Source organism: Malurus melanocephalus, unplaced genomic scaffold (genome assembly GCF_030028575.1).
Source record: "Malurus melanocephalus ecotype Western Australia unplaced genomic scaffold, MMel_1.1 scaffold_133, whole genome shotgun sequence".
In the NCBI taxonomy this organism is placed as follows: domain Eukaryota; kingdom Metazoa; phylum Chordata; class Aves; order Passeriformes; family Maluridae; genus Malurus; species Malurus melanocephalus.
Window position 1 is genome coordinate 664,555 of NW_026623365.1, and position 18,307 is coordinate 682,861.

Here is an 18,307-nt window from a genome sequence, read left to right on the forward strand (position 1 = left end):
CATCTCTGATGACTGAACAGCAAATAAAGCAAAATCTTAGCATAAATAACAGAGAACATTATTCAAGCCACCTTATTACCCACATTTCAACTCTTCAGGACTCTCTACTCCTCCTACTTATTAGCATTTATGCATTTGTTCCCATTTTCACACAGATAATTCAATGTTTCTTCCCTGTCCCCTCCTTTTTGTATATTCTTTTTTTATACCTTGTGGTCATTTCTTGAATTGCTATCCTATGCTTATTTTATTAAAAAAGAAAGGGGGAAGGGGAGGAGAGAGCATGAGACACGCCCTAAGTATCTTAACCAGCCTGAGTGGACTTGATGTTATGAAATTAATGAAACATGATAAATGAGTGTATCTAAACAGCCTGTTGGGGCAAAAGATCTTGGGTTGGAATGCCAGCACTTCACTGCCCAGTYAGACTCAGAGGACACTGTCACTACAGCAACAGCCTCGCCGGGTGTCGCACAGGGAGAGCAGCATCTCCTCTCTCATTCCTGCTCAMTGGCCTGTGTGAGTTGGCTGGAGCAGGCAGAGCACCTGGGAGCWTTGCTCCTTGTCACTATGGGCTGTTCTTTCCACAGGCCAAATTCTAATGAATCACTACACAGGCCACGCCACATGTGAGCATCCAAAATGTCTCTCTCAGAGAGGGTGAGTGGSTGTGTACATGAAGGTCAGCATCAGGCAGCATTCAGAAATCATGAGAAAAATCCCAGAACACTTCTGTCAGAAGCTAAAACTCCATCTATCACCTGCAAACTAGAGGAACCAGGATTATTGCACCCCTCATATTTGCATTTAGAGTGTGAAGCTGAATGTTGCTGGGATAGAGATGTTGCTAAACTACCATACAGAGTGAGACACTATTCAAAACAAAGAAGATTGTCCAAAGGTGGCCATTAGAAATCTTTTAAATGACCAAATTTCTTCAYAGCAAAACTTGATTTATCTCTTTGGAGCAAAACTCAGTATTGGCTTCTTAAACATAAAAGTGTGTCTGGATTGAAGAACTCAAAATCTCATGTTTCAGAGTCTGACCTACTCATCTGCATTCATTAATGATGAAATTTMCCCTAGTTTAAAACTGATCCAATGAACTTTTAAGTCCTACTTTTCATCCTCTTTTGCAGTAGTGCGCAGTGGAAACAACTGTTTGAATGACAGGCACTGGGATTTTGAATAGTTAATATTTTGCATACATGGAAATCTTCCTACTTATAGGATCAATGAAGCCAGCCATTCTTGCTTTGGGCAGAGAAAAATTTCTCTGGGTCAGATTGATAACAATTGATAAGAGTGTGGAGGGCACCAGCTCCCTTCTTCAGCATTGAGAACAAGTATCTGCTGAATCTTTTTGGGTGATTTTGCTCAGTTTGTTTCCTGTACTGATAAGGCAGATCAGCTTTAGCTCTGTGCACCCATAACCAGTTGAATCTTCTGCAGACCTATACTGTTTCAACATTGGTAARTCTTAATTATTTGTTAAAACAGAAGAGAGGGCTGTGGATTTACTGTGCTACTGTATATCCAAAGASAGGGAAGCTGGCCTAAGGTTCAGATTCAGACAGATCTCTGCACAGCTTTGTGTTTCCAGAGCACYATAAGTGTTTTCATGCAGCCTGAACTCCCAAAACCCATGGAGCTGAGCTAGCCCAGTGCAGAGACAGTGTGATTACTTCAGACCTATGTTCTTGGGGCTTCTGAGCTTATAGACTGCCRCACATCTGTGAGAAAATACATCCTCAAAGGGACAAAGAAAACAAAACTGCAAATAGATTAATGAGCATAACTTTGATAAGCTGTAGTCTATGCTGTTTGTAGACTGCTGCAGCCAAAGTTGTAACACTGCCCCACTCAGAAACAGGTAAGAGCTAGCAGAGGCCAGGCAGGCGACCTCTGCAGAAAATATGCAGCACACGGCCTTTAGCACACCCAGAACCAGCTCTAAACTGATGGCAGATAAACATGAGTTATTAAATATAACTAGACTGAGGTGCAGGAGAGACATGATTCCTTCTCATGCTCACAGAGAACAATGATGATGCCACTCACTGGGTTCATGGGAACCATAAACCTTGAGAGGGGGAAGAATATGCAGTGCAATTGCCAAAGGTGCAATCCCTGTGAAGAATTAGGAATTCATGGATCCACAGAATCAAAGATTCATAGGGGCTGGAACAGACCTGTGCAGCGTTACCACTGTAATGGTAACACTGAACCACATCACCCAGCACCAGATCCAGATTTACTTCAGGCTTTGCAGATGTCCTCCAGCTGTGTCTCTGCTGGTAAACCAGAGTGGAAGGCAGTTTTGAGTTCCATGATCATCACTTCTGCATAGCTTTACCTTGCTCACTAACAGCATTTCTGTTTGGGCAAAGCAGTATTTTCCCAGAGCCTCAACATGTCTCAGAGGACAGAGTATTTCATGAATGGTTTGGAAGAAGTTGACACCTGACTGCCATGCTTGGGGAACAGAAAAGGGGTGGGAGTTCAGGCAGGTAAAGAAAAGCTGTGCTGTGCTACCAKCTCCAGGGCCAGAGAACAACTCCCCTTTTAACAGCAGCACAGCTGTAGCTGCTAAGGAGAAGAAAAAAAAAAGTGGCAGAAGATTTCCTCATTTGCTTCAGGTCTCCATGTGCTTATTTGGAAACATTAACTGATTCCATCACACACAGCACWTACAAGATGGGCACTTGGAGGCTGTAATTAAAGTTCTGCAGCCAGCATTTCACTGAAACACATGGCAGAAGTGTGCTGAGGGAAACAWGAGCTATCCAGGGACTTTCATGAGCACACAGGAGTGCAAATTGTGGAGGATGATTGGGAGAGGAATGACTTCTACTTGATCATCAGCTGAGCACTGGTGCATGGCAGGGGCTGAAAGGACAAACAGATCACATCCTAATGCAAGCATCTACAAATTGATGGGGTCTTGAACCACTGCAAGGTGGATTCCAGCTCACCAAAGTCTTCTCTGAACAACAGCAGGTGTTTGTGCTCCTGATCCCTATTTTATATGGCACTTTTAAAAGTGGCTGACAAGGTGGGGAAATGTATTCACATATTGATAGTGAAAGGCATTTTTCTTATACTGAATTCTTGCAAATAACATGTAGAGTTAGACAGCAACACTTTGAGTACATAAAATGACAAAGTATCATGTCTAGAGGGAGTATTACTCACAGAATTTAATGCTTCAGCTGCAATAAGATGAGAGGTAATTCACAATAAATTTGACAAATAATACCAATCTGTAAAAGTACTATGTAACTGAAAAGGCTGGGCAATGTCTGTAAAAATTGAATGGAATCAGCAAAACAAACTCAGCTGAAGTAACTAAGATTCTTTACCCAAGAAAAATTACCTGAATGGACAGAATCACAAAATTCTGAATTCATAGGTTTAACCTATTACTGGTAGGTTATTTACATTAATGTCATTCTTAAAAGGATATGGAATACAACTCCTTTGCAGAAGGTATGCTGTATGGGTGACAGTTTAGTTGCTGCTCCAGATAAAAGTACTGGAATTTCCACACACTTGTTTWAATTTTTTTGACGGTTTTGGAGGTACAGTAGCCTCAAGATTAAGCATTATGACATAGGCATTTTRTCATGTCATAAACATACTGAAGGACTGAGGGCTAGTTCAACGTATTAATTTATACTTTGAAAAATTAAAATTGCTGAAAGAAATTCTCATTTTTAGAATAAAAAATGTAAACTAAAGTAGCATGAAAGTGATTAAAAAAAWTCGTTGCTTATAAAAATATTAACTCAAATGAAGTTGATGCAAACGTCAATCTGGCCCTTTCAGTAAAGCTTCAGAATCAATGCTAACTGGAGTTATTCGATAATTCATGGAGATATGTCCATGAGTTAAAGAAAAAAAAAACCAAACCACATGTATTACTTATCCTCTGTGCTTTGATAATTTCCTAGATATCTAACCAGAACTATTTTCTATGCATTTCTTAGATGCTGATTTTGGGYTGCAGGTGAACGGTACTTTTGCAAACCCACGTGGCCACCTACACACGTGACTTCATTTCACAATAAATTCTAGGACTTTGCTGAATCTTCCATCACATTAAGTTTTACAGGTCTTCCCTTTAAAGCCTCAGGAACTTCCTGGAAGATGTTCCCATTCTCTGTGTTTATGCTTAAATACTCTGAAAGGCAATTATATGTTCTGCATATATCCATACCCTTGTAGGSAAGTGGCCCCTTCATACGCACATACATACTGCACAAATTATCTTAAAGAATGAGTGAAACCCAAAGTACATCTGCTGACTGTAAAAATTAGTTAAAAACCCACARCAGATGGYATTTCAATATCTGCCTAGATTAAGCATAAAGTCAAGAGTAAAGAAAAGGTGCAATAATAAAAAATACACTTGCTGTCTTGTGCTATGCAGGACAGAGCCTTCGTCTCTCCAAGTGGCTCCCAGCTGCTGCACAGCGTGCTGAGCCAGACTGCTGCTGGGGTGGGGAGAGCAAGGGGAAAAAGGCACAAAGGACAGGACAGTGGCAGCTGCTGCCACAAAAAGGCAAGGGATAGAGCATCCCTCCTTCCCTGGCAGTCACTGCCCTCCACACCTGCAGCAGGAGCAGCAGCAGTTCACCTTGTCAAACAGTAACAGGAAGCAGGAGCTGTTTAAGCTGCATTACCTTCACGAATAACCCCTCCCCATCTCCTTCAAGAAAAGGTATTCAGGGAAAAAGCATCAATTCAGTGCACAGTAACAGCTTTTAGACACTCAGACTGAATGAAGTTCCTGTGTGCTTTAAACTTTCACTGTGCAGCTTGACAGCCTCAGGGGCTGTACAGCACTGGATGTACTTAAAGACATGGGCTTTTTTCCCAGACTTTTTTAATCAACATGATTTTTTCTTGCACTGTGCGATAACAGCATAAACCAATTCCTACTCTATTTCCAAGCCCTAAAGCTGTACATTTTCTTCTTTTATAAGCCATTGAATACTGATGTTTTTTATTTTTATTTTTCTGCTGTGTCACTCTATTACATAAAACAGGTTTTGTAAATACCACCACCTAATGAAGTTATTCATTTAACAGATGAGTTTGAATCAGTGTTCTAAGCAAAAGGTGTATGCCTTTCACATGACGTTGCATGGGGATTAGAATGTCTAAATATGTATTATAGATGACATATCAAAGCTGCCTATCCTTGAAAATCCAGTTACACTTCTGATTATAAGMTTTTGGTATAATTTATTTCAAGGTGTGTGGTGATGAAGAAATTGGTATTTTTTTTTTTAAATAAAGTTGCATTCAATTTTTCAATTCACTGTTTGGTTTATTTGTTTTTTTCATGAATAGGCCATAGATATTGAATTTTAATTTTGTGAGAGGCTCAGCTGATGGCAAATGCACAAAACCTTGAGGATTTAGCCTTGGAATTTCTCAATTCAAACATTCCTGAAAGTATMCTTTAGCATTTGTTTTTCTCCCATCACAACAGATTATTATCTTAAGAATTATCCAGGCCATGAGATCACACAAACAAAGACTTTTGTAAAAGTTGTGACAAATTATTTCCTTTTGCTGCATGCATTCCTGAACAGAGTCCAAAGACAATATAAAGTTGTATGCATGCACAAACATACACATTCTRCCTGCATGTAGTTTTGTGCCCCTAAAAGTGACCCCTTTTACAGAGCCTCCAAAAAAAATCCTGTAAGGTAAAGAACAATACTTTWAAAAAAAGAAAAAAGAAAAGAAAAAAAAAGGAAAAAAAAGGGAATTAAAAAAAAAAAAAAGGACTTTGTAGTGATTTAGCCAAGGTTTGGAAAACTCTTAGCCGAAGCTCATGAAAAATGATTGCAAGAGAAACAAAATTGCTAGCTGAGAAAGTAAAACGAAAGGACTAAAATAAAAAAAAATCATGCTCCTCATATAAATTATAGAGAAAAAGAAAAATTGAAGCTTACAGGGTGTTTAACTATTTTCGTTAGCTTTTTTTTAACAAATTAAGAACAAAATTACCTCTAATGATAGTATCAAGCCATTATGAGATCGGATTGGTTGACTAGTTGACAACAGAGCAGGAAAAACACAAATATTTGATTATAATCTGTTCTTGTTTGGGGTAAAACGGGCTATGTGTTTATAGCAAAAGATGTCAGTTAAACACTGTCCATTCCAGGAATAACTGAAAGGGATGTTAAAGCTGTGAAAGTCTCCTGAGCCAAATGCCTTAATACCAGAATTAGAGTAATGTTCTCTTAGAGCAGTCCTGGAGCAGACTTGGCAGAAGAAATCTCACCTGGAAAGAGCGGGCAGAGCCCCAGATCCCAGACCGTGCACCTTGTAAAGGTTAGGATTAACATTTTCAACAGAAAAAAGTCCCAAAACATACATAGAGATTTTTTTACTTTTTTTAATAAACTGGGGCTGGAACACAAGTCTCTTTCTCCCTGTTCCCGTCAGAGATCCCACAGCTGTGCATTAAATTCCTCACGGAGGTGCACRGGGAGGCTCTGCTGGGTGTTTCACTGTAGGGGCTGTGTCGGTGCTGAGCACACTGACCCCTTTGTAGACCTGGCCCCTGTTAGCATTTGGCACCGCTGCAGCTGCTCCTGGCACGCTCCTCCACGGCAAATGCCCACGCTGCAAGAAAGATGTTGATGAAGCACAAGCGAGGACTCAAAGAACAACTGTGAAAGTGATGAAAGGCTTAGCTAGCGCAAAAGCAGGCAACTCGTTTATTTCACTGACAAAAAGGTTATGAGGCAAATTCGTGATAGTCTAGAAGCACTCTCATGGGAAGAGCAGGAATTGGATCCTCTTGGTCTGTCTGCCTACAGGCCAAAAAAAATGAGATCCAGAAGSTGGATGACAAGGCTAGACAAATTCCTACTACAAAAGATGAATGGAATTCCAACACTGATACTCAACAGCCGTGGAAAAAAATATGAAGGCTTGTGGAAACACATCTCCATCATTCCCCATTTTTAAACCAAGGTGGATTCCCTCTCCCCAAAAGACATGCAGGTCAAACCTAGACTAGTTCATGTAACCAGCAGAGTCKGTTGAAGGATTCTTTATCCCAGCAGGAGGCTTTTATCTCAGTATCTCTAATTGCAACAGACACCAGATAATCAAGAGCATCCAAAGCTTTTTGGCTTTAGTGAAGCTGCTTTTTTGATGTGAAGTCTTACAGAGGACAACAAAGGAATGACAAAACCAGTAAGATAGGCTCTGCCAAGTTTCAAAATGAGCAAATGCTTCTGTACATCGATTTTCCTCCACTCAAAGACTGGAGGTATGATTAACTTTTAAAATGCTGTGGGATGCCAATCAGTCACTGAAAKTTGCTGAAATATTGAAGAGGGTCCAGCAGAGGCCTATCAAAGGCATTATAAGGCAGGAGAACCTGACATAAGAAGGAAGACTGAAAGAATGCTCAGCCAAGAGAAAGCTCAGAGAACATACAAAAGAAGTCYTTCAATACAAAGAAAGTACTTATAAAGGAGAAGCAGGTATTCTCTACAGAAGGATCTTGCTATGTATACTATATATATATGTTGTAATGTTCTATATCACTTGAATTCTATCACTGACAAATTTTGTTTCTCTTTTAGTTTAATTGGTTATCTCTAGTCTAAGCCCTTGTTTGTGGTCGCGATTCTCACACAAAACAAACACTTTTTGCTTACACTCCAAAGTATAAACAATAGTAATCTAAAAGTGTACAAAGGGCAGATGAAATGAAATGAGGGAGCATCATTTAGTCCTTTCCCACAAATTCGCAAGAATGCAGCGCACTCAGCATTTCCAGTAACTGCCAAGCTGYTTGTAACACTTAAAACATTTCACAATGGCAGAATAGAAAACTCGTAACAACCCGGAAAYGAAATACTCCTAACAAAATTACAAATTGCAGAAAGACTGCCACTCTTTCTGAATGAAACAGGAAGTTACAGAAGAGATGAAAGACAATAATTGTGCCTCACARACCGTGATTTATTTCTTTTGATTCTGCGGACGTGATGTGTCTAAAAATACAACATCTTCTGAAAGTGTTGTTTTAGAGATACCAAATATTAATGGTCTAGAAAGATAGGCAGGGAAAATAGGTATTTTTTGCAAAAAGCAACTTAAACCCAGAACAGTTTTAGAGAAAGAGTGGCAAACATTTATACTGCTTTAGCAGTGTATCTGTGCCCAGAATTAAGTCCATAGGTTGACAAAAAAAAAAGAAGAGTAGTTTTCTCCCTGATTTATTCCACTGCCAATATCAATAACTGTATTACTGTATTATTTAAATACTATATTAACTGCAGACGACCACAGTTCTTGCTAAACATAGAGCACAACTTTGCAACCTTCACAAAAAACCACTCAACTAATCCAAATCAGCAAGAGAAAAGCAAACCTACCTCACTCATCATTTTAAATTTCTACAGAGAATTACATCTTAGAACATATTTTGTTTACCAGACTTTAACTTCAATATTATATAGAACACAGCTCTGCAGCCACAGCTGGAAATAAAACATATTTTCCTGAACAACAAGTTACAAGGCAGGACATTTGTAAAATCACTGCAATTATCCTTTGAGGCACAATGTTTTTTATAAGCCATTAAATAACTTAACAGGTAAGTAGAAACTATCATCTGCTTTGTTCTTAATTGTATTGACAATAAATAGTATGATGTCTGGTTTTGCATATCTTTCAATATCACTTTGATGCAAAAGTTAAAATAATTCTGTTTCTTTAGCATGGTATAAATAAAACAAAAAAAAAAAACAACCTGTGAATTTGTTTTTCAAAATGAAATCTTATGTTTTCCTTAAAAATACAGATATCTATCAATGACAGCTGGGATTATCACAGTACTACGATGTATTAYGACTAAAACTGTAATAATTCACCATTTAAAGGATCTTCTGTAAAAGAGTAAGAAAAAACAGTTCCTAATATTTGGATTTTTACTAATTATTATTCTGCAGTATGTCATGTGGTAGATTGTCAGAGTTGAGTTACAATCCAAGACACAACTGCAAACACAGATGGGTTCCCAAAATGTCATGGAATGTGAAGCCAGCCGGTCTCCTTGATCACTGCGACCAATCAGGGTGAGGCTGTAAAATTCTGAGAATTACAGAAGTAGGACAAGACCTACAGCAGACTTGTAGAGAACAATGCCTTCACGGCAGGTCTTTAACCCAGCAGACCTGAGGGTATTCAAAAGAAYAATGGGTTTTTTGAGTCAAAGATAAATTTTCATGCTTGGAAAAAAATCCCTGGTCTTGGAAGCAAGGYTTTAATGAGGCGAGGAGATGAACAGCGTGGTTTACAAACCAGAGGGGTAATGCATCTACCACAGTATGGTTGCATCACTTGTTTTTTCAAGCAATGTATGTTTTTACATTGGTAAGAGCTAYGGGGCTGTAGATTGGGTAATTCAGCAAGACACAACATCACTGACACCCTGATTATTAGAAAGCAAATTACCTGTGAATTAGCAATTCAGAAATGAAGACAGAAGTAGGTTTATACTCCCAAGCAGCCACTGAGGCACTCCTGGCTYGTTTAGCAGGCTGTTCACTGCACAGTTAATCATTAACTCCATGAAGCACCTACCTGCCAAACCAAGTGCTCCTTTACCACGGCTGTACCTGACAGACAGACGCTCAGCACAATCGTGTGGGACACGGAGGTCAGGACGCTGGCAACRATAGCATCCCTCATGTTGAAGGGCAGCATGGTGTACACCACAAAAATGATGAACAGGAAAAATGATACCTGTGCAAGGCAGCAAGACAAAAAAGAAGCCTGTCAAATTTACTTCAGAATAACATTTAAAAATAGCATTTAACTTCAGCATAAAGTTATACACCAGTCTTTCRCAGGAAAGTCATTGCTAGCTTAAGAAAATTGATTTAGTAAGAATAAGCTTTTAAGAGTGTTRGAAAATTTACATTATATTAGACTTAAGAAGTACAGTTCCAAGATACTGAATCATGATTTCAGACCTACAGAATACTCCAAACTTTTCAACTTTAACTCCAAATTTATACTTTCAGATTTTATTTTTATGAATACCCCATTTACAAGAAAAGAGTAGCTCTCCCAGGGTTGGTCAATTGTGATTGTGACCTGCATTTCAAAACGATCTGCCAAACTCTTCACAAAGCCTTAATTTCAATACAAAGAGGTTTTGTACATCCTGATGCACTAAAAATTCACAATTTAATATACATGACATTATGCAAAAAAAAGAAAAAAAAGCCCAAGTCAGCCAAGCATTTTGATTTAATGATATTGTAATTCATGTATATCTACATGACCTATGTTGAATTCCATAAAAACACTACATGTTAATAATATAGCAACACATTTATTTAGTCATGAAAAACAGCTTCAGAAAACCAGAGTCCATATGCAGAATTTCCTGTCAGCTTCTTTTGAAAGGGTGCTAGTGTCCAAACTAACCTTATGGAACAAGCTCTCAGAATGCACAGCCCAACCTGTAACAGCAAAAGGGATTTTTTGCTATACATCTATACATAGAAAATATATATTTGATGGTATAGTTATGTTCCAAATCCCACTACACATTTGTGAAAATGTAACTAGAATTGGGACACGGGTTTTGCACACATAAGTAAGTAGTGTAAATGTGCCAGCTTGTACATAATGATATCTCCATGTAAGGCTTTCCATCAATTTGAGTGGCCTTGCAAAGCCTCTTCACCATCCRGCAGCWGTACACACACAGTACAGAACTCAGYTMTGAGCAAGAGTAATGTGCTGCTMACTTCCCTTAGAGTCAGCCTGTATTTTTCACATCTGCATGTGAYAATCACACAGCCAAAACTGAACCCTCAGGTATGTGCACCTATAGGACAGTGGAGGCATGCTTTTCCATCATGGAGATGGAACTGAATGGAGAAGGATGTCCATTTCTGTTCTCCCTTCATCTTTCTCCAATCCTTCCATTGAGATCAATCCAGCTCCATCCTGATTTCTCATACTCTTTTCAGWGCTGCCAGCACTCCCATCTGCTCGAGAGTCCAACAGTTCAAAGRCATGAAATGAAACAGAACCACAAAGGAAATGAGGGATAATAAGAAAATACAGCAAGAAAAAGGCAAAGCAAAWGCTCTGCCTCTCTACTTTTCAAATCTACCAACAGATACTATAAGAAAACAAAAGTGTTCATTACTCAGTTGGTTACAGTCCTCCCTAAAAGTTTTTAGATGTTAATAAAACAAACAGCAAAGAAATCAGTGTACAAACTTGGTCTAGGTAAGAAGGGTCTAGGTTAAGAGAAGGGTAAGAGAATGCCAGTGTGGTGTTCTGTCGTAGCTGAGGAAAAATCACCTGTGATCCTGACAGAACCAACTGATAGTCTTAAAACTTGAGAAAGACATGGAAAGTTCTTACAGAGTCTAGAAAAGAGAAACATAGCGTGTGCCTTTGAAAGGGAAAAATGGGAAAATGGGTAAAACTCATCAGCTTCATTTTAATTCCTGTATGAGTGACAGACAATAATAATGCGTATACAGCAATTCATAACCAGGGGTTCTGAAAGTTAAGGAAAGCACAGGTAACAGCCAGTGTGATTTTGCTGAGAACAAATCATGTTAAGGCAATCACATCTTCTGTCATGATTACAGGCATCAGTATAGGGGAAAACCCAAATAATGAGTTAGGCAGCAAAAAGGGATGTGAAAGCCCCTCTAAATAATAATACAGGCCTAAGATGAACAGATGCCAGGGGTAAAATACTCTACCAGCATGTAAGACCAGCTGCCTAAAACATGCTTTCAGCTACAGGSCAGGCTGGATGGGGCCTTGAGCAATCTGGTCTAGTGGAAGGTGTCTCTGCCCTTGGTAGAGGGGTTGGAAGCAGATGATCTTAATGCTTCCTTCCAATCCAAACAATCCTGTGATTTCGTGATTAAAAAATAGTTTTAAGAAGAGTCCCGGACCCGAGTCTTGGAAGAAGGATTTCAAACACCCCCATTATCAGTGATTTTTCATGAAAACAAGGTGTTGTTTTTTCCAGGTTTGGATTTCTCATTGCCTATGTGGCATTTACATAGTTGTGAAAATTTTATTATTAGAAAATAAAAAATTACTTTTCTTTAACTGGTTTGTCTCAAAAAAWAAAACTTGGATATATTTTGATATCTGACTTTATAGCCAAACTAAAGGATCCACTTCATTTGTGGATGAGGTGCATGCTMAGTACTTTTCAAAACTCATTACTGGATGTAAGATAAAATATGATGCTCTTGATTTTCAACTTTGACATAAGACAGGCTACTAACTACATGAACAACATTTTGACATTTTGCAATACTTCTAGTGGTATCAGCTGTACCAACTCCAAATTCCTTGTAAAACTGTAAACAACTGTCTGTTCTACAAGTTACCTCACTGCTTTCCTTGGTCAAAATAAATGGATAACTTCAACATTCAACAACTACAAATAGAGAACACTTTTAGGAGATTCAACCTCTCTTGATATTACATATTCAAATGGTTATATTTGCATATATTTGCAGTCTAGAAATTTGAGCATGAGAATGCTATTTCAAAGCAGGACACATACAGTCATCCTAAGACAGAAACTCTCCTCCAAAATACATGTAGGAAATGGAACCTGTCAATAACTCTTTGATGCTTGGCCATACTGCTTTTCTCCTGTTCTAGTAGTAGTCTAATCTAAGAGAGCTCCTTTTATCAATCACAGAGGTTGCTTTTTTATTTCACCACGGCTCAACAGCATTTTCCTCACATAGCCTGAAATAAGATGCTTCTCTCCTTAATCTTGATAGCAGACACACGTAGTATGCAAAACTYGGGACCTTTCAATGTATTTCAAAATGTCAGTGTATTTAAGCTTAATATTGTAGAAGTTAACACTCAAAGAATTTTGCGGAAGTAGAAAGAGGAAAGGGCTTTTTGGACTGAGTTTCAATCTGCAGAATGGCCAATGGACCCGACCACTGATCTTTATCATCAATGGCCCTTTGCATTACCATTTAGTAAGAACTGGCAGAATGCTGCTGATACTAACATTAAAAAGCAGTGATACCACGCTCTGAAAGACCCCACTATCTCATTGCAAGGCTTGCTAATGCTAATGATCACAGCATGCCTGCACTTGGTGTGTGTTCCTGTCAGTAAACACAGCATAAATTTACAGTGCCCTATTTTTGACAACATTAAAAGTAGCCTGTTGAACCAAACTGTGCCATAATCACATCGCTGTTACATTGGAAGCAGTCTCTCATGTGAGTCATCACTATGACTGCCTAGCTGAAACACRCTCTTTGTCCCAATCTGAACTTACTTTGCTTTAGGAATTTGATTCTCAGACACTTTATCCATGAGTTATCCATATCTTGGAGATGGAAAGTGCTTGGCRATTGGTGTCCATCACCACAGCATGTAGCATTCACTTTTGCTTAACAGTAGTACATCATCTCACACAGAAGCATGTGGCTTTCCTGCTTTGATTGAGGGGTATCCAGGACTCTGGCCCATCACTTTTGACTGTCAGAACTTGGCAAATTCTGAGTGGGTTTGCTGTTCTCTGTGTTTCTTCTCCCATACTTCAGTAKGGTCACATTGTCATCTACTAAGGAGCAATTTAAAGCACGATGCGCTGCCCTAAYGTAGCTGCCCAGAGGGGTATGTAACACTATTTTTCTGAAGATTTTATGCAGCTGCTTTCAAAAGGGCAGCAAAAGATCTCATAGAGATTGCTGTAGTGATGGCACTGAAAGGAGTAGGACACCAAACTGTACAATGACACCRTGGTGTGGGATATCTGTCATGATCATGAACCCTCACAAAAACCCACTCTTGTCACAGAATACAACGTGAAACTATGAGCAAGCATGTTCATGCATCATGAAAAATGGAAATATTCAAGCTGCACAAGATCCTTATTTCAATTAAACCCATTCTGAGCATTTTTCATGTTGGCAGTTTTGTCCCAGCACCTCCAGATGTGTATTGGCTACTACAGCCTTTAACCTACACTGTTGACTGAGACCTAGCAGAACTGGCATTAAGCTGATAATATTTGGTGCTTCACAGGTGTTGCTTTGGAAATGTCACCAGTTTGGACTGTGATGGCAYAAACTGCAGTGGACCCAAGCTATGAATCCATGCTGGTTTTTGCAGACACAACATCTCCTCAGAAACCTTGTGTCCCGTGTGTCACTAATTTCTGTTCCTGAGCAGGGTTACTTTAACTGTATAGAGTATATGGAGTAGAAATTTTAACATACTTTACACATCAAAACTGTCTTTCCTAGCACACAGGATATCACAAGGGATGTTGCTTTGGCACTGAGAACAAGTGTAAAAAAGATACTAATCATWCATTTCATACTAATTATGTTCCAACAATGACTCACGATTTCCCATCTAGACAGCCTTTTTTCAAAACTGTTAAGATGGTTAATCAAAACTGGCTTGGCACATGTAGAATCCACTCAAGCTAATGCTAATCTGACCAGAATTCCCCCTTGAGAAGCACAATACTGCAGCTGGCCTGCAAATCTAAATGTCCCATTTCAGTGTGAATTAGGGGAAAGTACCACTTTGGATACAGCCAGCAGTAATGAGGCTACAGCTAATGAAATATCTGTAGTTCTTTGGGACAACTGAAACAGTGCTAGCTTTTCACTGTGTAACCATAATTGAAGTGCTAAGACTACAAAAACTCAGACTAAGTAGGTCAGCCCACTACAGGATCACTTTCAGAGGTTTTTCAACATCAGCTTCCCCCTTACTATGGAAAGGGAGCAAAAAATCAGTTAATTGAAGAATTTTCCCTTGAAAAGACACTTATATTACGGCCACCAATTTCAAATGTTGTCTGTATACCTAATTGCACAAAAGACAMTAGTTTTTCTAAAGCAATAGCTGGGTTTCATATTTGGTATGACCTACTAATCTTAAAAAATAGTTGCAAACACTATGTTCATGTTTTAATACAGTGTATGTTTTAAGGTATCAGAAGGGTATTTATACAAGCTATAAACTGTATATTAAAGCTTTGTGTTGGCAGAGTAAAGGTTGAAAATATGTAAAGCTCTTTGCCATTGTACTTCTGAATGCGAGCCATCAAACTTCTAAAAGCTGGGCAATGTTCAAAGAACAAAACAAGCTACTCACATAAAACAAAAAAAAAACCACTGAGTACTAAAATCAGTTTCTGTTCTGAGTCATCTCTAAAAAGGCTTTAATTATGAAAGCATTGGAYAGGTGAAGGTGGAAATGTTCACCAAACCCTGAAACACCAGAAGAAAGGGCACTCAAGAAGAAACTGGAAGACTGGTTGAAAAAAAAAATGAAAAGGAAGCACACCTTTACCTAGTGGATAGTGACCTTCTTGAACTTTCTGCCACAGTAGGTTGTAATGTGCTATCAGGATCAAAAAGATATTAAACAAATTCACTGAGACCTTATCCATAAACCAACAAGGAAAAAACAGGGCAGGGAAATGTACCCTGTGATGTCACTAACACACCTGTGGAGGCTGGGCAAGGTGTGAAGGAAACTGACCACACAAAGGGATCAATCTCCTGGGCTGCCTTTCTGTGGCAGCTTCTCTTGCAATTCTTGGAGACATTTCTGCGCTAGATGGACCATGCCTTACCCTGCAGGAAGTTTTTGTGTTCTGGTGCTAAGAGTCAAAAGTGCTTCAAAGGGAAAGAAACAGATAAAGCAGTTATGACACAGTGCCCTCCCTGACTTTAGAGAAAAGCAAGGCAATTCAGAAAAAGAACTGAAAGCCCAGCAGGACTATAAATAGAAAGCATTGTAGAACCATTCCCYAGCTGGAAGAGAACTGTGAGAGCAAAGTGGAACATTGAGAAACACCAGGATAAAACATACAAGAAGCTAAATATTAATTTGTATAAAACCAATGTTTCTCAAGTGCCTGGTGTGCCATAAACCTCAAGAATAAAGTCAACAAGGATGATTTGTTTGTGATTTACTCCACGAAATTATGTCCACAATAAATTATTACTTCACTGTTTTTACCAAATACAGTTTGATTTTCCAGTAATTGTCATAGAAGTAATAAACAGCCCTGTAAATCATGCCTTTTTCTTGATCATTGAGAACTCTCAATGTAATAATTCATTTTTTTGTGCACAGGTCTGGGTTTAAATGTCATCAGGAAAYAGTCATTATAGCCTCTGCCAAAAAATTAACAACAACCATTAGCAAAATGAGACAGAATAAAAGCAAGTTGATTGTATTAAAAGGGATATTCTAAAATAATTTTACAATAAGAGACCTTCAAATGTGCWCCTAAAGTCACATATTAGAGTGACAATAAGATTAAAGACTCAAGAAAAGGAAGGAAAATTGGTATTTAAAATAATCAAGCTATACACTGATTGTATGCTGTCTACTGTGTGATTGTTTTCTATGTTACAGAATCTTTTCTTACAGTGAATGGGATCAGTAAGAGGAACATGGGATTTGGAAGGAGTGACCCAAGAAACATCAGCAGCKACCCAGCAATCCATAACAATTTTTGGTCATGCCTGCTACAGAAAGAGGAGACTGAGCTACCATAATTTCTAGTACATTTGAGATTATTGCTGAACACACTCAGAAAAGAAAGAAGTTAGTTTACCTCCTGACACCTGCTTTTACCATCATTCTCTTCCTCAATTAATTATCTTCTTTCCACTGTATCTTTCCACCCTTGTTTCAACCACTTTATAGTCTAAGTAGTCAAGAAGACAGATTGTTCTGCTGCACCACTGCTAAATCCCTGTAAGCGTAAAGAGAACTTCACAAAGCACCATAAAGCCCAACAATGGCATCTGTTTGCAATGATTTGAGCCTCTTAACTGGTATGACAATAAGCCATGCCTTTGTTTTCTCAGTAACAAGTGAAAATCATCAGAGATAGTGAATTTGTTGTTCATCCTTGGTATTTTTCCCTCCTATATTAAATATTAAGATCAGAAACCTAGAATTTCAGCAATAATTCCTGATCATCACAGCAAGCATTTTCTCTAAAAGGGACAGTTGATACCCTTTTTCATGCTATCTTAATTTTATTTTTTTTTAATCAAAGGACAGTGAGAAAGGCATTATGGCATRTTCTTAAGGCCTTGTCTTTCTATGCCACCATAAAAGTAAAACCAAATGTATTTATTTCTGGTTAAGACCATGCTGTATCCTATCCAGAACAATTAAATTAACACATTTTAAAAGTGAAAAGACCCAAATGATTACACACGCTATGTAAACGAACTCAAGTCCAAAGCAATAAACTGCAATTTCATCTGGACTGTTAAGGAGGTAATTTTACAACACTCAAGCACCATACCTCAAATTTGAAAGGAGTCTAATAAGAACATATATTGAAAACATTTTCAAAGTTCCTATGAAGAAACATCCACAACTGTGAAAGACACATCAAATACACAAAAATCTAATCTGGTTGGAAAGGATGTGAAAATCCATGTTAAAATATGTATGCTTGCACATACACAGAAAATATGAGCAATGGCAGCAATTAATTTAAATACAAAAATTGTCATAAGGACAGAAGAACAYACCACATTTCAGGAGATCCAAGGAGTTTTTTCTACATGTTAGGAATTAAAGAAATCTAACAGTGAATTTTATCAACTATTATAAGAGAAAGTAAAACTGTTAATTCCAACAAAAGAAAAGAAGACCCATCAAATAAAAATGCCCAATCTCTGTCAAGGGAAAAACTAAATTCTTTGTAATTGTATTACCATTTCATGTTCCAATATATTAGCTCACAAGTATATAAAGCCACAGACCCTAATGCTGACACATTTTGGAACAGCAGGTCCAATAAAACATGTTCAAGCATCTTACAAGCATTCATGATTCTAAATGTTTATTTTCCATAGTTCCTAAACACCAGGTCAGCTCCAGAGAACTGAAGTAATATTAGATTGGTAAAATGTAAAAGTAGGAAGTGAAACCAGAAAATAAATGGGCAGCTTTTACACTGAAAGGGTTGTGTTAGAGGATTCAGAATATTTATTCAATGTCTTAAAAAATGTTTCATAAAAAGGAGCAGAACAGTGATGCGGCAATGATTGATGGGGTTTTAATATTGTTCAGGGTATTCAAAACCAACTAAATATGGAAAAAGCTGCAGAAGTTGAAAAAGTCACACTGCTGTGACTGGACCATAAAACAGCAGATGACATCCAGCATGATAAATGCAAAATAGCAGGAATGGGGAAAACAACTTTTACCAAACACTTCCAAAAGTAAG

General features: G+C 38.3%; 1 protein-coding gene across 1 annotated transcript in view; it reads right to left on the bottom strand.

The window, feature by feature from the left end:
* ADCY2 (adenylate cyclase 2) overlaps positions 1-18,307 on the bottom strand; it is a 203,583-nt gene that overhangs the window by 129,127 nt on the left and 56,149 nt on the right. Inside the window, exon 3 of the mRNA XM_057370791.1 lies at positions 9,631-9,792. Within this exon, the coding sequence (XP_057226774.1) occupies positions 9,631-9,792 (162 nt within the window). The remainder of the gene's footprint in view (positions 1-9,630; positions 9,793-18,307) is intronic.